The sequence below is a fragment of the Camarhynchus parvulus genome, chromosome 9 (assembly GCF_901933205.1).
Source record: "Camarhynchus parvulus chromosome 9, STF_HiC, whole genome shotgun sequence".
Taxonomy (NCBI): Eukaryota; Metazoa; Chordata; class Aves; order Passeriformes; family Thraupidae; genus Camarhynchus; species Camarhynchus parvulus.
This window is the reverse complement of record NC_044579.1, coordinates 20,414,750-20,435,937: the sequence shown is the minus strand read 5'-3', so window position 1 is coordinate 20,435,937 and position 21,188 is coordinate 20,414,750. Positions and strand designations below refer to the sequence as shown.

The following is a 21,188-nucleotide window of genomic DNA, read 5'->3' as shown; positions in this document are numbered from 1 at the left end:
CGCCGCCGCGCAACGCCGGCCAATGGGCTGCTCACACTTCAACGCAGCCGGCCAATCGCCTGCCGGAGCGTCGCCGCGGAGCGCGCCGGCCGCGCCCCGCCGCCCCTCCAGGGTACTTCCTTCCGAACAGCCAATCAGCGAGCGCACCGCTTTTTCCCGCCCTCGCCCTGGCAGTCTCAGCCAATGGGCGGCGGCTCCCGGCAGGCGGGAAGGGCCGTCTCTATGGTGCCCGCGGCGGAACCTGGAAGTGGCGGCGGCGGCGTCGATGGCGGCGGCGGGGCCGGTGCGGCTGTGGGTGCGCACGGATCCGTTCCTGGTGGGAGCGCTCCCGGCCCCGCCGCCCGCCCGCCTCAGCCCACACTACCTGCGCAAGGCGGCCGCCTACGCCCGCGCGCGGGCGGACCAGGGCTGCTTCCCGCGGCTGAGCTGGCCCTCCTGGCGGCACATCGCCTGCGGGAAGCTGCTGCTGAGCCCCGAGATCGCCTGGCTCTACTTCGAGCTCTTCCGCGGCCTCCGCGGGCCCGCCCCGCCGCTCCGCCTGCGCTGGGCCGAGGCTGAGGCGGCCTGCACCAGCGCCGAGGAGCTGGAGTGGGAGCGGCGCAAGGCAAGAGCCCGGCCTAAGGCAGGGGGAGCCCGGGCCCGGCCTAAAGGGGAGCCCGGCCTAAGGCAGGGGGAGCCGGGGCCCGCCGAAAGGGGAGCCCGGCCTAAGGCAGGGGGAGCCCCGAGCCCACCGAAAGGGGAGCCCGGCCTAAGGCAGCGGGAGCCCCGAGCCCGGCCCAGGCTGACTCTTCTCTGTCTTTCCCGTGCTCTCCAGCTGTCCGTGGACACGCTGCAGTTCCTGCTCTTCCTGTACGTGCAGCAGTTCCACAACGTGTCCCTGCGGCGCTCTCTGCTCGGGGACGAGTGGCCCAGCCCCAGGACCAAGTCTCCCAGCCTGTCAGGGAAATTGGGCACCGAGAATAAGGTACTTGTACCTCTGGGACTGTCCGTGTGCAGGAGCCTATTCGCTCTGAGGGGGCTTGGGAAGGGGCTGGTTTGTTCCCGGGAGGGTTTCACCTGTGAGCAAAGCTCCAGCTGCAGAACTCCTGTTCCACAGTAAACGAAGTGAAGTTGTTGTGATCTCTACAGTTTATAAAATGGGTTTTTAAAGTTTTCCATGAGGCTTTCCTATAGTCCAAACCAAACTGAATATTCCCTGAGCATCTTGACAAGTCTCCTTTTGAGAAGCAACAGCCTTTTTGCTGTATTAGTCAAGCAGGGAGCTCTCCTCATGCTCATAGTGCCTTTCCCACGATCCAGTGTAGAATTTTGGATTCCAGAGCATCACATTCTGAGAGGGGAGTTGGTTGTTCAGCTGTAGATCAACCACGTGGAAATGCTGTTTCCGTTTAAAATATTGCCAGGTATTTAGGGAGGAGTGAGTTGGATGTGTCCCATTGGCAGCTCTGTGTGGGACAATGCATTACAATTTGCAACCCTGGCCATGCCAGCCTCTGGAATTCTGGCACAGATGTGCTGCTGTGAGTGGGATGAGCTGATGAAAAGTAGCTTAGGGGAGGCTGGAGTGGTTAAAAATAGGAGCTGAATAACTTTATCCTGAAATGTTGAACAAAAGGGGCGAGGACAAGGAGTAATCACAGCCCTGTATTCCTTCAGCAAAACTCACCTTTATGAATCTCTGCCTGAATTGCATTCTCCTTTTTTTGGGCTGCAGCCCTTTAGAATTTGAAATAAGGATTCTTTCAGAGGGTTTGGTTTCTTGGAGAAATGACCCTCTGCTTTTTATCCTGGCACTGAATCCTGGCTGCAGGGATTTTCCACTGGAGCAGCTCCAGGACCTTGAGTTATTGATTTGTGTCCTCCCTTTGAATGCCAGCAGCAGTGGCCTGGGTTTGTGTAGGACGGTAGAAAAGCCTGGTGCTGCTCTCTAGACTGAAATACTTGGTAATTTTGAGTTTTTTAGGGACATGTCTTTCCAGCTTTGTGAGAGCAGAGCAGGAGGAATGAGCACTGTGCCTGACTGGCTTTCCTTCTTCTGGAAGGATTCTAAGCAAGGATTTGTATGCATGGTGTCCATGGAGCTTCTTAGCTTGGAGAACTCACCCCTTCTGTGTTTTCTGCCCCTCCAGAGCTGGAACTCGAGTCAGAATGAAATGCTTTATTTTGAGTTTTTTGGGGGAGGCGTCTTTCCAGCTTTGTGAGAGTAGAGCAGGAGGAATGAGCACTGTGCCTGACTGGCTTTACTTCTTCTGGAAGGATTCTAAGCAAGGATTTGTATGCATGATGTCTATGCAGCTTCTTAGCTTGGAGAACTCACCCCTTGTGTGTTTTCCTGCCCCTCCAGAACTGGGATGAATACTTGGTACTTGAGTTGGTGTTTTGAGTTTTTGGGGGGAGGTGTCTTTCTAGCTTTGTGAGAGTAGAGCAGGAGGAATGAGCACCGTGCCTGACTGGGTTTCTTCTTCTAGAAGGATTGTAAGGAAAGATTTGGATATATGATGTCCATGGAGCTTCTAGCTTGGAGAACTCAATCCCTTGTGTGTTTTCTTGCCCCTCCAGAACTGGGATGACCAGGAGCACCTTGCCTTTGTTCAGAGCCACCTCTTGGATATCTTGGAGCTGCTGCTGGAGCCAGAGCAGCTCTCAGCCTCTTCCCATTCCAGCTGCAGCAGCCTGGTGTCCTTGGAAGCCGTGTGTGCCCTCAGCTTCCTGCTGGAGGGCACCATCAGCAATTCGGGCACCGTCCGTCCCCTCCACAAGCTGGCCCTCAGGCAGCCCTGCCACAGCCACAATGGGTATTCCAAAGGCTCCAGAACCTTCTCCCTGCCCAAGCTGGAGAGCTGGCTGCGCTCCTCCCTCACTGCCAATCCCTTGGGAATAACTGTCTGCATCAAGGCTGGCAAAAAGCTCGCGTGGGCACAGCAAGGTGGGCAAAACTGCTGGGAAGGTGTTCTTAGATAGGCAGAAATATGGGGGGAAATGGGGGTGTGGGGGGACATTGGGATGTAGGGAGACATTGGGATGTGGGGGGAATGGAAATATGGGAGCAAAATAGAAATATATAGAAATATACAGAAATTTGGCAGGTATGAGTATGGAAAAATAAAAGCAGAAGTGCACAGAAATGTAGAAATAAATAGATAAAAATAAATATAATAAATAAATATATAAATATAATAAATATATAAATATAACAAATATGATAAAGATATAAATACCATAAAAATATATAGAAATAAATAGAATTACAAAAGTGTGGGGAGACATTGGGATGTGGGGGGGAATGGAAATATGGGAGCAAAATACAAATATATAGAAATATACAGAAATTCGGCAAGTAGGAGTATGGAAAAACAAAAGCAGAAGTGCACAAAAATGTAGAAATAAATAGAAATAAATATATGAAAAATAAATATAAGTATATATTATATATATTTATATAATAAATAGATAAATATAATATAATAAATATGATAAAGATATAAATAGAATAAAAATATATAGAAATAAAAGTGTAGCTAAATCGAAAAATACAAATAGAGGAAATTGGAAATACAGAAATAAATTTAGAAATACAGCAAAATAAATCTAGATAAATAGTATAAATAAAATTTTAAGAAAAAAACCCCAGAAATGAGAACTCAGCTCCCTGCTGAGCAGAGATCTGGCAGTGGGGTGGGACCTGGTCTAGGTTTCCTTGTCTCCAATCCAGCCCCTCTCCTTCAGGGACATGGCTGTGGGGCCAAGACACTTTCCCCTTTAGGATAAGGAATTTAACTCAATGTTTTGTTTCCCTGACTGCAGGATCCCAGGAGGGGCAGTGGGTTAGGGAGGATGGGGAAGGGCTTAAGGATTGTGTCCTAGAGGGAGCATTTCCCTTTTTAAAACACACAGTTCCTGCTTAAAACCCACCCTCAGGATCTTCCTGCTGAGCTGAGTCTTGTGTTCAGCAACAGGCTTGTGGAACGGGAGATTCTGGAGCTTGTGGGAGGCTTTGACTGCTCCCAAGTAATCTTGAAGTGGTTTTGATCCTTCAATGTCTCTCAGTTTCTGAAATTTCTGGTGCCTCTTGCTGCTGACCTGCTCAGAAGGCATCAGGGGTGGTGTGACTGCTGTGGGATGTACCATCCTTGAACTTTGGGGCTGATTATTTTCCTGAGGGATTGCTGGACCCAGAACTTCTGTGGGCTTTGTTTTGCAGTGGAAGGAACAGCCATGAGAGCCAGGATTGCCTGCAGTGCCCGCGTGGTGCCAGAGGTGTCCCCCCTGGTGGTCATGAGCCAGGTGTACAGGCAGACCCTGGCCAAGAGCTCGGACACCCTGGTGGGGGCTCACGTCAGAATCTGTCGCTGCCACGAGTCCTTCATTTACCTCCTGTCCCCTCTGCGGTGAGTTTGGCTTCTCCTGGGACAAGCTGGACTCCTGGTGACCACGAGTGTGTCCTGGGGGCCAGGAGGCCACTGGCATCCTGGAGGGTGTTAGGAAGAGCATTCCCAGTAGGTCAGGGAGTGATGCTGCCCCTCTGCTCAGCCCTGTGAGGCGCAGCTGGGGTGCTGTGTTCAGGTCAGGGTTCCTCAGAGGGGCAAGGAGCTCCTGAGAGGGTCCAGTGGGTGTTACAGAGGTGAAAAAGGGAATGGAGCATCTCCCTGATAAGGAAAGGCTGAGGGAGCTGGGCCTGGGTAGTCTGGAGAAGACCAGACTGAGGTGGGATCCCATCAATCCATACAGAGATCTCCAGGTGGTGCCAGGCTTTGCTCAGCGGTGCCAGTGACAGGATAGGGAGCAATGGCCATAAACTAAAACACAACAAGTTTCACCTCAACATGAGGAGGAACTTCCTTCCACTGAGGGTGCCCAGGGAGGAGGTGGAATCTCCCTCTCTGGAGACATTCCAAACCCACCTGGAGGTGTTCTTGTGTCACCTGCTGCAGGTGACCCTGTGGTGGTGTTCACAGGGCTCCCAGGACTGATGAGAATCTTGACTCCATGTTTCAGAGGGCTGATTTATTATTTTATTATATATATTATATTAAAAGAAAATAATATATTAAAACTACACTAAAAGAATAGAGAGGAAAGGATTTCATCAGAAGGCTAGCAAGGAAAGCAAAAGGATGGAATGATAACAAAATCTTGTGACTGACCAGAGAGTCCAAGACAGCTGGACTTTGGCCATTAATTAAAAACAACCACATGAGACCAATCACAGATGCACCTGTTGCATTCCACAGCAGCAGGTAATTATTGTTTTTCTTTTCTTCTGAGGCTTCTCAGCTTCTCAGGAGAAAAAAATCCTGTGTCACAGACATGTTTTATGAAAAATCCTTTCCTTAGAATTTTTTCTCCTGAGAAGCTGAGAGGCTTCAGGAACAAAATGGAAACAATGATTAACTGCTGCTGTAGAATGCAACAGGTGCATCTGTGATTGGTCTCATGTGGTTGTTTTAATTAATGGCCAGTCACAGTCCAGCTGTATCAGACTGTCTGGTCAGTCACAAGATTTTGTTATCATTCCATTCTTTTGCTTTCCTTGCTAGCCTTCTGATGAAATCCTTTTTTCTATTCTTTTAGTATACTTTTAATAGTATATATATAATAAAATAATAAATCGGCTTTCTGAAACACGGAGTCAGATCCTCATCTCTTCCCTTGCCCTGGGACCCCTGCGAACACAGTCACAATCCTGGCAAAAGGATTTTTCATAAAATAATGTCTGTGTCAGTGACTCTGCCTTGGGCTGGATGGAGGTTCCTTCCAGCCCTGATGGTTCTGTATTTCCTTGGCAGATCAGTGACCATTGAGAAGTGCCGGAACAGCACCTTTGTCCTGGGCCCTGTGGGGGTGTCAGTTCACGTCCAGAGCTGTGACAACGTCAAGGTCATCGCGGTTTGCCATCGCTTGTCCCTTTTGTCCACCAAGGACTGTACTTTCCACACCCTCACACCCACGCAGCCCCTCATCCTCTCGGGGAACGAGGCAGTCAGCTTTGCCCCTTTCCACACCCATTATCCCATGCTGGAAGACCACATGGCTCAGGTGGGCTTGGCCACTCTGCCAAACTACTGGGACAGCCCCATGCTGGTGTGCAGGGACAGCGGTGACACCAGCGTCTTCCGGCTCCTGCCCCCCTCGGACTTCTACACCTTTGTGATTCCCTTTGAGATGGAAGGAGACACCACAGAGACCCCAGGGGGGCTTCCCCAGGAGTACCAGGAGGTGCTGAGGCAGCGGGAGCAGAAGGTGCAGGTGTGGCAGCGCATGGTGAAGGAGGCAGGGCTGAACAGGTGAGTGTCCCCCAGGAAGGGCAGAGCTCAGCCACGTGGACAGAGGGTTGTTTGATGGGATTCTACAGAAATCCTTGAAGGATGGCTTGGGTTGTGTGAGCCATGTCTTGCAGGCTAGTCCTAGAGCATTAGTAATTAGCAATCATGGGATTCTGCTTGGTGATGGGGGAAGACTAAGGCTCACAGGCATGGCTCAGTTGTAGAATCCCAGAATGCTTTGATCCTAAGGAAGGGACCTTAAAGCTCATCCTGTTCCACCCCCTGCAGTGGAACACCTCCCACTATCCCAGGTTGCTTCAAGCCCTGTCCAACCTGGCCTTGAACAGTTCAGGGATGGGGCAGCCACAGCTTTTCTGGGCAACCTGTGCCAGGGCCTCACAACCCTCTCAGCCAAGAATTTCTTCCCAATATCTGATCTAAATCTGCCCTCTGGCAGTGGGAAGCCATTCCCCTATGTCCTGTCACTCCAGTCCCTTGTCCAAAGTCCCTCTCCAGCTCTCCTGAAGCCCCTTTAGGCACTGGAAGGTGCTGTGATGTCTCCCTGGAGCCTTCTCTTCTCCAGGTGAACACCCCCAGCTCTCCCAGCCTGGCTCCAGCCCCTGGAGCACCTCTGTGGCCTCCTCTGGGTTCCAGCAGCAGCACATCCTTGTTATGCTGGGTATCCCAGAGCTGAAGGCAGCTCTGCAGGTGGGACCTCACCAAGTGGAGTGAAGGGGGACCATCCCCTCCATCCCCCATGCTGCTCCTGAGGAGGTGCTTTCTCATGGCTGCATTTTCCCAGCTTGTGAGACTCCAGGAAAAGCACTCCCAGATGCTGCTGAGGTGAGGGATCCACCCTGGCAGTGGCTTGGGCCAGGGCTGGGTGTGCACCCTGAGCTGCCTGGGGTCCCTCTTAGCCCAGCCTTCCCCTTGGGATTGAGGCTGTAAAGGGCTGTCCCAGCCCTTGTTGAGGGAATGTGCACGTGCATCATTGCAGCAGATCACCTTTGGCAGTAACTTTGAAATTCCTCTGGAGCAGATCACATGGAATCCTCTGCCCAGCTTCCTTGGCAAGCTCAGAATGGGGATAAAACCCCATTTCAAATATCTGTTGTTCTTCCCAGGCTGCTGCTTCCCTGCACAGTTTTGGGAAGGATTTTGGCCTGTCAGAAGCTTCCTGTGAAAGAAATGTGAGGGAAATAGGGATTGATGTGCTTAGATTTGCCATCGTCTGCTGCAGTCACAGGAGGCAAGAGCTCCCTGCTTATTCCATAAAAGGGGGGAAATTCTGGCAAGTTCAGAAGCTTGCTGAAAAGAAAGTGGGCAGCTGACAGTGGAAAATGTCTGTTGTCTCCTGCAGGCAGGGAAACAAGAAGGGAGACAAGTAGGAAGCTTAGAGCAAACAGGATATCAGGCTTGTAGAAAGAAAAAAGCTGCTGTGCTCGAGCGGGGAGGTGAAAGAGAGTGTTAGAAATAAGAAGACATCTTTCAAGAAGTTGAAGTTGTCTGATTGAGGAAAGTGGGGCAAAAAAAGAATGTAAATCCTGCCAGGCTGAAAGTAAAACCCCCGTAAGACAGGACCAAGAAGACAGCTTGAGGAACAACTTGCAAAAGCATAAAATCCTGTTTATTCATTTTTCTGAGCGTATCAGACAGAAAGTCTTTCAGGGTCAGCAGCAGATCAAGGTAGAGAAAAAGCTCTTGGAGAAGATAAATCCACAAGGGAAGAAAGAAGTGGCTGCCTTTGTGTTCGCTGGGGAGGAATTTGGGTTAGTTTGTGTTCCAAACCCCTGCTTTGTGGGGAATGGCTCAAATGGAAGAGAATATACAGACAGCAGCCTTAACTTGAAAAAAGGGTGTGGATACATGGAGCCTGTCTGAGGGTGAGTGGGACAAAACTGAATAGAATGGCCTGAATTGGAAGGGACCTTAAAAACTCAGCCAGTTTCCACCCCCTGCCATGGGCAAGGACACCTTCCACTATCCCAGGCTGCTCCAAGCCCTGTCCAGCCTGGCCTTGGACACTGCCAGGGATCCAGAGGCAGCCACAGCTTCTCTGGGCACCCTGTGCCAGGGCCTCCCCACCCTCACAGGGAAGAATTCCTTCTCAGTATCCCATCTGACCCTGCTGTCTGGCAGTGGGAAGCCATTCCCCCTTGTGCTGTCACTTCAGGCTCTTGCAAAGAGTCTCTCTCCATGTTTCTTGTAGCTCCTTCAGGCACTGGAAGGCCACAGTGATTTCACCCCAAGGCTTCTCTTCTCCAGGCTGAACAATTCCAAATCTCCCAGCTTTTTCTTACAGGAGGGGTGCTCCATCCCTCTGATCACCTTTGTGGTCTCCTCTGGAGCTGGTTTCCTGCTTTTCCCAGTACAGAATGGGGTCAGCACATCAAATTGGGAATGAGTTCAAAGCAAACCCACATAAAATCTCCAGAATATTGAAAAATTCATGTTTCATTGCTGTTCAGAAATGAATTGTGTAAACTCCTTGGAAAAGTCCATCAGGAGCTACTCAACACCTGTGCCACCTTTGGCTTAAGAAATTCCAGATGTGAGCTGATCCCAGAGGCTGGGATGCTGTTCTGGAGATGATTTTGGGCATCTGACCAGTGCCAGTTAGCCTGAGCTGAGTGGCCCACCCTGTTAGGCTTGCCAAGAACACCCCAAACAGAAAATGATGTGAGATTTGTTTGTAGGTGCGTTTTTTCCCCTGATCTCCATGCTCTCTGGTGCTGTCAGAATAGAATTTTGTGTCCTTAGTGCTTAAGCACTGGTTGCTAATCTTAGTTTTCTCCCTTTTTAGACAATTTTTCAGCTGTGCCCTTAGGGGAAAGTGGAGGCAGCCCTGGAGCAGGGTGGTTGTGGTGGTGGGATGGGGAATTTTGTATGACTTCTCCAGGTGCTCCAAATTCTGCCTTTGGGGTTCATTAGCATCACATTCACTCGGTAAAAACCTTTTCTGGATGTCTCTGCAAGGTTCAGGAGCTAAGCCTGGCTCTTCCTGATCCATCTGGAGGCTTGTTTGGATAGTGAAGACAAGGTAGAAGTATAATACTGTGAATAAATGTGATTTTTCTGTATTTCCCTGCTGCTGTTTCAGGGATCAGAGGAAACAGTTCCAGGCTGTGGTAGAAAACAAATTCTATGAGTGGCTGGTTCAGACAGGGAACAGGCAGCAGCTGGACAGCCTGGTTCCTCCTGCCCTGGGCTCCAAGCAGGCAGCAGGATAACATTCCTGGCCAGGATAACACTCCTGGGCAGCAGGAGGAAAGGGAGGTGAGTAAAAGGCCTCCTTCTCTTGCTTCTTCTCTCCCCCCAAGAACTGTCCCATGTTGGTGTGCACAGCCAAGGCAGAGGTAGGAGAAGCAGGAGTCTGAGGGAATGTTCTCACAAGAGCCTGGCATTTGGGTTTAGTTCTTACTTTCCTGCCAAAACCCCTTCTCAGCTGAAATCTGTGTCCTCAGCATGGCCTTGTTGCCAAGTTGGATTTGTTGGAGGCATCTGTGAGGCAGATGGGCAAATTGTACATAATGTGATATAAAGATTGGAATAGCTGCTCTTTCAAAGAAACTCTGTGCATTGGTGTCCACCCATCTCACTTTTTGCTAAAGGGAGTTGAGTGAGACTTTGGGTTGTGCTTTCAATGAGACTTTAGATAATTCTTACAGTAAGACTTTGGATAATTCTCACTTACTCTTCCCAAGCAGAAGTGGTTTAGGAGCTGGAGACCTGCCCTTCTTGTGCTCTTCTGCCATGGCATAATTCAAGCCATTAGAAAATTGTTTTATTTTTGATTTAGCCTTTTAATTCCTTCTTCTTTGCTGGTGTTAGAAGTAAAATTGTCTCCTTTTATTTTGTTCCAGAGCTCTGGGAACAGCCAGTGATCCACTCAGCCCAGTTCTCATTAAGACTTTGTGCCATCCCAGCTGCACCCACTGGATCTGCCAGCCAGCCCTGGTGTGGATGGGACTGCCTGGCTGCTGTAGGATTCCTGAGCATTGCTGCTTTCCAAGGAATGTGCTGTAGCCATCCTGTTGATGACTGAGAGGTGCCTGGCACTGGGGGAAGATGAAGTGTGCCTTGTTGCAGAGCTGTCACAGCAGTCAGTGTCCATGGTGTCCAGCACACCAGGCTTCCTGGGACAAAGCTGGATGCAGGCCCTGGGCATCACCTGCATCCTCGTGGTACAAACCAGTGGTGCTGTTTTGATAAATGTGAAAAAGAAATGTTTAATTTTTTTATGAAGGAAATCAAACAGTTTTTTTTTTTAATATGAAGATGGCACTTTTAGAAGATAAATTTTTTGTATATGGTTGCATTGTTTTGACAAATGTCAATAAACCAGATTTGTTGGATAAACCTGGCATATGTTCTGGGGAAGGGGTTTTACCTGTACAGTTGGTCTTAGGGGGACACAGCATCTTTTATCTTAATGAAATGTGAACCTGTCAGAGAGAGAAACTGCAAATTTATGGGGAAAGTGGGTCAAAAAAAGAATGCAAGTCCTGCCAGGCTGAAAGCAAAACTCCTGTAAACTTCAGCCATGCAACTGAAGGCTGCCCTGGCACAAAGTTTTGATACAAGCCCTATTCCTATCTCTCATAATTTTCATAAAGATTATCAGCTTGAATAAGCACCATTCTTATGTGCTGGTGGGATGTGTTTTGTGGAGATGTGCTCATAGCTGAGCACTTAAATAAGCTTGGAAAATAGGCAAAGGCATTGCATGGATGAGTGGAGGCAGCAGCTGGTGGTGCCTTGGAAAGAGCTCTCCAAGCTGAGAGTGAGGGGAAGGCACAGTGCTCTGGAGTGCACAGCCTCAGAATTCCTCTGAAGGTCTCCTGGGCAGGCAGGTGAGGTGAGTTTATTATATTTTTTCTATTTATGTAAGATGAGTTTATTGTATTTAACCAACCTCTAAAGGAGGGGATGTGCAAAGCGACCGCAGCTTTGAGCTGTGAACCTGCTAATAGAACCCAGCTTGTGCTTGAGCTGTGATCTTCAGGAGTTAAAAACTAAATCAATCCAAGTGGCCTCAGTGAGAGCAACAGCTCTGGGTGATTCAAGGCTCCTAAAATGGGAAGAGGAGCAGCTGCTGATTGTGTGTGCCCCAGGCTCTCCCATCTGCCTGCATTTACAGAGCTGCTGTTGCGAGAGTGCTTGTCCTGACAGATTTGAAAGAGGGGCTGCGTGTTTCGGGCGCTGCTGTGCCAAATTCGTGTCCCTTTGTCTCACTAAGCCTTTGGGCTGGGGCACTGAATAGCTGCAGAGGTGGTTTTTCATAATGCACTGGCGGGGGGGTGGCTGTGGAAGCCAGTGATCCTCGGCCTCCCCGCTCCCAGGCCGGAGTGTGGCCGAAGGGAAAACTCCTCTGCTCCAACCTCAGGTGCTGGGCTGAGAGTTGGGGTTGAATTTGTGACACTTGAAAAGGCAACAGAAATCTGGGCATCGTTTGATGGGTGAAATCACTCTGTGGGGAATGGGGAGGTGGCCACACATCCTTCTTTCCCTCCATGTCAGGAGGTGTTTGGAGCGGTGTGGCTCCAGCTGAGGGTGTCCCAGGAAAATCTGCAGCCTCTTTGCTGCACAGATGTCTCCATGAGAGCTCTCACTGCACAGCTGGTCTTTGCAATCCTCTGGTGTCTGCTCTGAGCACTTGTTTGTCATTCCTTAACTGCATCCTTCACTGCACCAGAACGTTCCCTGATGAATACCACGTGCCCTCCTTACAAATGGGGTGGGTCTCTAAGAGCCAACGAGGATTCCTTCTTGTTTAACAAGCTTGGAAGGGAGGGAGCAGCCAAATTACCACCCGTCCTTGGCAGGGGGCTGCGTGTTTTGAGTGCATTTGGCAGAGTTTTGGTGTTCTGACTCAGCAAATGGTAACAAAGGGAGGATGGCGAAGCCTTCCTTTATTCCATAATCCTGTTTGCTTTTCTGGAAATCGGCTATAGCCTCAGAATCACTGACTCAATTTTTGGATCCTATTCTCATGACAAAGCGGCTGTCTGGTTTAAAACAAGCCCGTTATAAAAAGGGCACCTCAGATCCTGGCTGTTTGTAACAGCTGCTGACGTTCCTCCGGCACAGGGGAGCTTGGCTGGAACGGAAAATGTCCAGAGCTGGAGCCAAGGTAAGTTTGTTTGCAGTGTATATTCATGATTTTGGCTAAAAGTGCAGAATTTTGCAGGGATGAATTGTGGAGAAACTTTGTTTTTTTTGTTCTGCTGACAGCTTCCCCCTCTGTCAGCATGTGGGCAGGGGGAGATGCTTGAAATCCCTCCTCACGTGGAGGGAAGCTGGAGCTGAGCCCTCCCAAGTATTTTCCCAGATTTTGGCTGGTTCCTCTAGGTGTGGCTCTGCCAGAGGATGGAGTCAGTGCAGTGACTGGTGAGCAGGCATTTTGAGATGGTTCTGAGAGCAGGGTGTGATGCCTTGTGAATTGGGGATGGAGGGGCTGTGCCAGCTGGGAATCACTGCGCCTCCAGAGTGGGGTGTCATGGAAAGGTCCCTTGGAGAGAGCCTGACTGCCAGCACCAGCAGAGCTGCCACATCCCTTTTCCATGGTGGAGCAGAGGGTGTGCTGGGACAGAAGGGCTCCATGGATGGCCATGGCACCGAAGGGAATAGTGTTCCCTGAGGGATGATGCACACTGGCCTTGGGATTTGGTGCAGTCAGCAGGGATGAGCTGAAATCAGAGAAGGAAGTAGGTTGGGAAGCTCAGCTTCAGCTGGAGTGACATCTCAGGTGGGGATCCAGCACCTCAGGCTTGGGCTTAGCAGAGCTGAGCTGGCTGATCCCACAGAACTTGTACTGGGTCTGGGACTGGGCAGGGAGAAACAGCTGGGAAGGGAAAGGAGGGTGGGGACTTGGGCCAGTGTCCCCTGTTGGAATGCCAAACACTGTTAGGAGGCTGCAGGAAGAGCTTCATCTGAGTTTAGCTTTTGGGCTGGATTCCTTTCAGCCCGTGCAGGCTGTGGGACCCAAGGGGCTTTGGAAGCACAGTGGGTTTGGAGGCACTGGGCAATGCCGTGGGAGATCTGGTGCTGGCTTTTCCATGTCCTTCAGCTCTGTGGCTCTCAGGCTGTTGGGCTGGGAAGCCGAGGAGGGTGTGCTGGTGGCTCCTGGATCCTGGGGTGCAAACTTTCTGTACCTGAACCTAAAAAAGGTGCTGGGGAACTGCAACTGCTCCACCCTTGAGTCTCCTGTCAGCTTGGAAAGCCTTGAGCACATTCTGCCTTTCCCTACCGGAAGCCGTGTCCCCTCAGCGTGTACCACGGGGAATTAATGGAATATGTGCTGCTGGGGGGCAGCAAGAGGGCCAGGAGGAGTTATCTCCTAGTTCTCTATGCTGTGCTCTTGTTTAGCACATTCCAGGGAGAAGAAAAAGGCAAAATAAGGAATTAAACACCATTTCTCACAGCCCCAGTGAGTGATCTGCCCTGGAAAGGGATTACTGCTGACAGAGGAGACACTACTGGATATTTTTTGTGAGTTTCCTTCTAGCTAAGCTACTGTTGAAAAGAAATATGTGATAACTCAGGTGAGGTGACCAAAGTGAGTGTTTTACATTCCTGCAAGGAAGATCTGCTCTGACAAATGTGGGATGTGCCTGGTAACCCCCAAAAGGCAAGGTTTGGGCACGGAGAGGTTAACAGGGGAGTGCTGGGAGCAGAGCTCCTGCAGGGTTTGGCTGAAGGAAAGTGATTTCCCTGTGAGTGAGAGGGGACTGAAACAAAGCTGCAAATCTGGAATTGGAATCTGTAATTATTCTATGAGTGAAAACATCAGCCTGCTCTGTTGGTGCCGGAATCCATGAAGGAAAGCTGGGAAGCAAAGGTCTGAAAGGAGCTGAGGGTGTGTCTGAAGGGCTGTGCTGGAGAATGCATGGGGAGGATCCCTTAAATTCTGAAATTAAACCAAGGAGCAGTACGTTGGTTGGACACAGTTTTGTAGGAATAGCCATATCCTTAATGTGCCTTTGGATTTCTTTGGCTTTGTGGTTTTATGAGTGCAGGGGAAATGCCCCCCTGGAAACATCAGGCTCCAGTTTGGTTGTGTTAGGCTGGGTGGGGAAGGAACATCACTGAATCCCAGAATGGTTTCAGTTGGAAAGGACTTTAAAGCACATCCAGTTCCACCCCTGCCATGGGCAGGGACACCTTCAACTATCTCAGGTTGCTGCAAGTCCCATCCAAGCTGGCCTTGAACTCATCCAGGTTCCCTCTGCCCAGAAAGCAGACCCACATTGGGCAGAGTTCATCACCAACCGTGTTGGACAGGAGTGGGACAGGATCAGAGCTTGGGGACAGATGTTGGAGAGAGGGATCAGCCATCCCAGCAGAGGATAATGCTGAACTGGGAATAAATGAATCCTGCAGAGGCTTTTCCAGGGCTGCTCTGGCTTCCTTGACCACTGGCTTCGAGAAGAGGGTGACTGGTGATGCATGACTGCCAAACCCAGCGAGCTGAGCTTTCAGTGTTGCCTTTGGGTCAGGCTGGCTGATTTTTTGGGTGATACCTTTAGGGACAATGATCCAAAAGCAGAATCTGCAAAAGGCAGTGGGTTGTGGCCAGGAAGACCTGGCCAACGTGGTTAACTGCCCAAGAGCCTGAAAACAGGAGCTGAGCATTTCAGTCCTCTCCTTTCACAGCCCTTATTCACTGCTGGAAAGGTCAGAGTGATTCCCAGCTCTCCACTGAAGGTGGGAAGAGCTTGCTCAGGATGTCAGGGGATGGGTTGTTTTGTGCGCACTAATTGCTTTGTGATGGCAAAACAGCCCTTGAAATTAAAAGGAAAATAGCATTGTCCTAATAAATATTCAGTAACCTGCCACAAAATTAAGAGCATGAATCCTCTGGCATGACCAGTCTGACTCCCCAGATCTCTTGGTCAGGCTGGTGGGACACACTGACCAACCAGCTCCAGGGAAACTCTGGCTAATTTAATTTTTAGCACAAAACAAATGATTAAAAATTAAAAGTGAGAGAGTTGTCTTGGATTTGGGTTGAAACACTGACAATGAATGATTTTTGAAGAGCAGGGAGGTTACATCGACACCAGTAGCCAAAGCACTGTAGGTGAAGTACTGCAGGTGGGGGTGTGTCTTAATACTCAAACTATGGAAAAAAACATGGGAAAAATGGATTGTGGAGCACTGCATGTTGGGTGTGGCCAGAAAGATTCTCTCTAGACCATCTGGTGTTGTGAGCAAGCAAAGGATGTAGTCAAGACAGATGTGATGATTTGGGAATCCTCTTGGAGAAGGGCAATGTTTGATGAGTAATTGTCACCTGGGAGGATCTAAAAATGGGGCTAGAAAAATGACTGGTCTGGTCTAGGGCTTGGCAATATTTTAATGAAGGGATTTTTGAAGAAAAGTGGTTCTCCTCTCCAGGGCTATCTGGCTGGGTGATGCCTCAGGTGAGAGGAATGGGATTCACTCATCAGCTCCCAAGATCATCTCAAGCCAGGTTGTGATCAAGGATAAAGTGCTTTGGGATCAGCAGCCTGGCCATAGAGCAGCTCTTGGGAAAGAAATGTGGGGATGGATCTTGAATTTGTCAGAGGTTTCATGGACTTGCAGCAACCAAAGCAGAATGAGCCGACTGCAAATACAATCCTTGGATATCCATAAAACTGCTCCCCACCATAAACATGGAATGCTCCCTTAGTTTCTCCTGGCAAGGGCAAAGCTTGTGTGGCATCCAGCTTTGGGCAGTGAGTTTTGAGAAAGGAAGTTTTGGGTTGTTCAAGTGGGAACAAGGATGGGCTGGAAGACATGACCTGGGAGGAAAGAGACTTCTCCACCCCTTATTAGTAAAGATTTCACTGCAAAGACTTGGCAAGTCAACATAAAGGAAATAATGGAATTGTTAAGGCTGGAAAAGTCTTCTAAAGGCATCAAGTCCAACTGCTAACCCAGTGTTGCCAGATCCACCCATGTCCCTGGAAACCTGCTTTGTACATTCCATTGACTTCTCGCAGCTCTCCAGCCATAATTCAGTAACTCCTGATCTAGAGAAGGTGGGAGGGAATTGCTTTGATGGTGTTTTGCTGGAAAAAGGACAGGGACTTATCTGTGGGAGTGTTGTGTTGGACTGGGATAGAACAAAGGTCTGGGAAGGCCAGAACACTGGTGGCATTGGGGCCAGACAGGTGAATTAGTCTGACTGACTGCAGTTGGTCCCATTCCAAGGCTGGGCTTGAGGATTTCTATATCTCAACTATTGTATTTGTGGGGTGCCCTGATGAAAGGAGGAATGATAAATCTGACTCCATGTTCTCAGAAGATTAATTTATTATTTTATTATACTATATTATATTGAAGAATACTATACTAAACTATACTAAGGAATACAGAAAGGATACTTAAACAATGCTAAAAAGATAATAATGAAAACTCGTGACTCTTTCCAGAGTCCCGACACAGCTTGGCCCTGATTGGCCAAAGAGTGAAAACAACTCACACCAGCATCCAACGAAACAATCATTTGTGGGTAAACAATCTCCACATTCCACATCAGCACAACACATGAGAAGCAAATGAGATAAGAATTGTTTTCCTTTTTCTCTGAGGCTTCTCAGTTTCCCAGGAGAAAAATCCCGGGCAAAGGGATTTTTCAGAGAATGTGAATGCCACACTTGAGGGCTCTGCTTTCAGATATTTCCTGCCTTGATGTGGCTGGAATATGGAGATGTTCTAGGTGAGGAACCTCCCCTCTCTGCCCCCTCTGCTCGTTTCAGGTCACCTTCTATGAAGACAAGAACTTCCTGGGCCGTTACTATGAGTGCGACAGCGACTGCCCCGATTTCCACACCTACCTGAGCCGCTGCAACTCCATCCGTGTGGATGGAGGCACCTGGGTGGCCTACGAGAGGCCCAACTATGCTGGGAACATGTACGTGCTGACCCACGGGGAGTACCCTGACTACCACCACTGGATGGGCCTCAACGACCGCCTGGGCTCCTGCAAGTACATCCAGATCGTAGGTGTCCCCCCTTGCCAGGGCATGCTGCCATTTATCCCATCCTGGGAGGGTTTCATGGGGGGGAATGTGCTGTCCTGGGGAGCCACACGGGGGGGGCTGCAGGGGTTTGCTCCCACAGTCCTGCTCTGGGAGTAGCAAGGTGTTTGGTGTGGGGAGAAGGTGAGTGTGTCCCAGTCTGGATTGCAGTGGGGAAAGGCAGATCTGTGGTGGTGTTCACAGGGGGCCCAGCGCGAGGGAAGAGATGAGAAGCTTGACTCCATGTTTCAGAAGGCTGATTTATTATTTTATGATATATATATTATATTAAAACTACACCAAAAGAATAGAAGAAAGGATTTCATCAGAAGGCTTGAAAAGAAAGGAATGGAATGGTAATAAAATCTTGTGACTGACTAGAGAGTCCAAGACAGCTGGACTGTGATTGGCTATTTATTAAAAGCAACCACATGAGACCAATCACAGATGCACCTATTGCATTCCACAGCAGCAGATAACCATTGTTTACATTTCATTTCTGAGGCCTCTCAGCTTCTCAGGAGAAAAAATCCTTGCAAAAAGATTTTTCATAAAATATGTCTGTGACACAGATCCCTTTGAGTGTGGGTGAGTTTCCATAGGTAGTTTCATCAGCATGTTCCTTTAGGGATTTCAGTGTCCAGGCAGGCTGCTCCAAAGTTTGCCTCTTGCCTTTTCCCTGGCATGTAACCAACTGACCCAACAGCTCAAGGCCTGTAACAGTGGAATGTAGATTTTGCAGGAATGTTTAGAATGAGAAGTTTCCTCTTTAGCAAGCCAGGACTCCCATTTGATACAGGGAGCTGAATCCGTGTCACCAAACCCCTCTGGGTGTGGAGAGCCAAGCCCAGTATCAGCCCTGGAGTGCCCAGGAACAGGAGGGATCCCTGGAGCCCTCCCTTGGCCATGCTTGGAGCAGCCTGGTGCCTCCTGGTGTCAGGAGAGCACAGGAGGTGTGTGCTCAACCCCTCCTAAGTGATGGTGGGAGAAAGGAACAGAGGGCATGATCCTTTTGGGAAGCCTAAGGGGAAGAGCATCCTTTAAAACTGGGATTGTGGATGAAGTGTGGATTGGTGCTGCTGCTGCTGAGGTTTTTCAGTAGTGGGGCAGAGTCTGGTGATCCATGGGTTGCTGACCTGGAGCATGGCTGTGAATTCCCACTGCATGGAGCAGGTCTCGCAACTGAAACAGGTTTTTGCTTTTCTGCCTGGGAGTCTAATGCCCCTCTGAGCCTGTTCTGGCTTTAAACTGTGTCTAAATCCCTTTGCATGGGGCAAGGAGAGTTTCCAGTCCGTTCAGAGCACTGATCTGGCTAAAGACATGCAGCCAAAACACGTGTGAGACACAAGAGCAGCACAGCTTCCTCCACCAGGATGAAACGTGGGAGCCTTTTCCTGCATATCCACCTGGTCCTGGCTTTCCCCTGCCCTGGGGGACCCGGCAGAGCTCGGCTGGGCAGGGCTGGCGAGGCGGGGGAAGAGGTGTCCGGGCAGCTGCGGACCAGGCGCTGATCCCGCGGTGCCTTCGGGCAAGGAGGGCTTCCAGCGCCGCTGGGAGCCGGCGCTGCCTCCGCAGCAACACGGCCCCGCCGGGCCCAGCAGCTCATTACACTCCTCTCCGCCCGGAGGAGACGGAGCTGGAGCCGGTCTGATGCTCACGAGGAGCGCTGAGGGGTTCAAGGCTGCCCGGGATAGCGAGACAGGCACTGCTGACTCAAGCTTATCGCTGTTCTGCATGTGATTCTCTGTTAAATTTTACCCCAGCTGCTTCTCCCTGTGTTTTTGGAGACTTCAGCCCTGTCCTGGTGTGCTGGGGGTGGCTGGTACCTGGTTTGAGTCTGGCTGTGCCCAAACTCTGCCCCATGTCAGAGCTGGGAAGTGTCAGTGCCTCCATCCGATGCTCTGGTTGCCAATGAAGTCACCCAGAGCAGCTGCGGCTGCCCCACCCCTGGAAGTGTCCAAGGCCAGCTTGGATGGGGCTTAGAGCAACCTGGGACAGTGGGAGGTGTGCCCACCCAGGGCAGGGAGGTAGAACTGGATCATCTTTAAATCCCTTCCAACCCAAACCTTTCCATGACTCTCTAATTTTCTCTCCCCCCACCCTTTTATTTATTTATTTTTTTTCTAGCCAAGTGGAGGCCGAGGCCACATCCAGGTGTTTGAGAAGGGAGATTTTGGCGGGCAGATGTTCGAAGCCACCGAAGACTGCCCCTCCATCATGGAGGAGTGGCACATGCGTGAGGTGCACGCCTGCAGGGTGCTGGAGGGCGTCTGGGTGTTCTACGAGCACCCCAACTACCGGGGCCGGCAGTACGTGCTGCCCAAGGGGGAGTACCGCAAGCCCGTGGAGTGGGGCGCGGCCAGCCCCGCCGTCCAGTCCTTCCGCAGCATCTCCGAGTGAGCCAGCCCCGTGCAGGGCTGCCACACCCCCCCAATAAAGCAACTGAGTCGCTCAGCTCTGCCTTGTCCTGCTTATTCTCGGGATTTGGGTGCCGCATGTCCTGTCTCCGGGGAGCTGGGGTGGAGCGGAGCCTTCCCTGCCTCATTGTCACCTTCCCCATCCCCTGCCCCTCTGATCCTGGGGAGCTTTGGTTGAGCACAGCCTTCCCTGCCTCATTGTCACCTTCCCCATCCCCTGCCCCACTGATCCCGGGGTGGCTGGGGTGGAGCACAGCCTTCTCTGCCACATTGTCACCTTCCCCAACCCCTGCCCTACTGATCCTTTAGGAAAAAGCCATCCCCAAGCTGGAGTTTGTGTCCCAGCGTTTGGCCATCCCGGTGGAGCAGTGGCACCACACGTCCCTGGGTTCCAGTTGTCGGTGGTGGCTGTGGGTGGCTCGGTCTGTCATGTCCCTGTGGAGTCCCTGTCTGCTCTGTTGCTGCTCCACGGTGGTTTGGGAGAAGGGATGAGGTTTTTCTCAGTGCCATGTGTCCTCCTGGACACCCTGAGCAGGCAGCTGCTGCCTGCTACTGGATGGGTTTGCCCTCCCAGGACTGGGAAAAAACTGCGATCCCAGATGGAGCAGGAGGGGGACAGCCATAATCTCCTTGGGGAGTGCTGGGGACACTGGCAGCCCAGTGTGTCAGGTACAGCATGTCCCCTGGAGGTGTGAGCCAAGGCATTCAGCTGCTTAAACTGGGGCTGGGCACCACATGGAGCCAGGAGCTGGAAGCAGGAGAGCAGGCTGGGTGTGGGATAGAGGCAGTGAGTGCCTCTGGGAGGTGGCTGCTGAAGGGCAGGAAGAGCTCCCTGGACACCTGAGATGTGCAGGGAGTAGAGGGAGCTCCCAGTTAGCCCGGTTTGCCACCAGGAACATCCCATTTTGCCTGGTGCTACCAGAGGAGAGGCAGATTCTAGGCACAGCCTCCCAGGCAGAAATAGCTGATGGCTGGGAACTCTTCCCCCGGGAACCCCTGGGAGCTGCAGCCTGTTTGCACATGGAGCTGAGGGGCTTTGGGACAATGAGGCTGGAGGTGGAAGCAGAGCCCTCCCAGCCATGCTCTGCAGTCTCTTCCCCCTGATGTATGAGGTTATTATGGAGCAGGGAGCCCGGGGAAGGGATGCTCGTCAAGCCACGGGGCTGCCACCTCCTGGGAAAGTTGCTGCCGGTGGGGAATGGGAAGGAGCTGCCAGGTCCAGCCCCCTGGACTTCCCCCAGGACAAAGATGAGCTGAAGAGTCGCCTTCCCCTTCTTCCTCTCCCTGCTGCCACCCCCTCCCTTAGCACCCTGCCCCATTCCAGCCTTTCCCTGCAAACGGTGATGCATCTTCACCCACTTCCATCCCTCCTCACTACTCTCCATCACGGCTCAGCGGGATGCAGATGATCCAGCAACACTGTTGTGTTTCACTGTATTTTTCCCCATAATATTCCTCCAGGACCAGCCCTCAGCTCCAGCTCTCCTTTTCCCCCTGGC

General features: G+C 50.9%; 2 protein-coding genes across 4 annotated transcripts; both read left to right on the top strand.

Moving 5' to 3' along the window:
- Positions 1–256: 256 nt before the first annotated feature.
- TBCCD1 (TBCC domain containing 1) lies at positions 257–10,574 on the top strand. The gene is made up of 7 exons (XM_030954391.1): positions 257–604; positions 815–964; positions 2,560–2,926; positions 4,202–4,388; positions 5,787–6,284; positions 9,364–9,539; positions 10,127–10,574. The coding sequence occupies exons 1-6, from the start codon at positions 266–268 to the stop codon at positions 9,491–9,493; spliced, it is 1,671 nt and encodes a 556-aa protein (XP_030810251.1). The 5' UTR covers positions 257–265; the 3' UTR covers positions 9,494–9,539; positions 10,127–10,574.
- A 160-nt stretch (positions 10,575–10,734) lies between these two features.
- CRYGS (crystallin gamma S) lies at positions 10,735–19,672 on the top strand. Of its 3 annotated transcripts, none has more exons than XM_030954572.1 (3): positions 10,735–10,743; positions 17,012–17,258; positions 19,410–19,672. In XM_030954572.1, exons 1-3 carry the CDS (start codon positions 10,735–10,737, stop codon positions 19,670–19,672), a joined length of 519 nt encoding a protein of 172 aa, XP_030810432.1. The 3 variants fall into 3 exon arrangements, with proteins under 3 accessions (XP_030810432.1, XP_030810431.1, XP_030810430.1); XM_030954571.1 differs by having other exon boundaries at positions 17,012–17,306; XM_030954570.1 differs by lacking the exon at positions 10,735–10,743 and adding an exon at positions 12,348–12,396 and having other exon boundaries at positions 17,012–17,254; positions 19,400–19,672.
- The last annotated feature ends 1,516 nt before the right edge of the window (positions 19,673–21,188 follow it).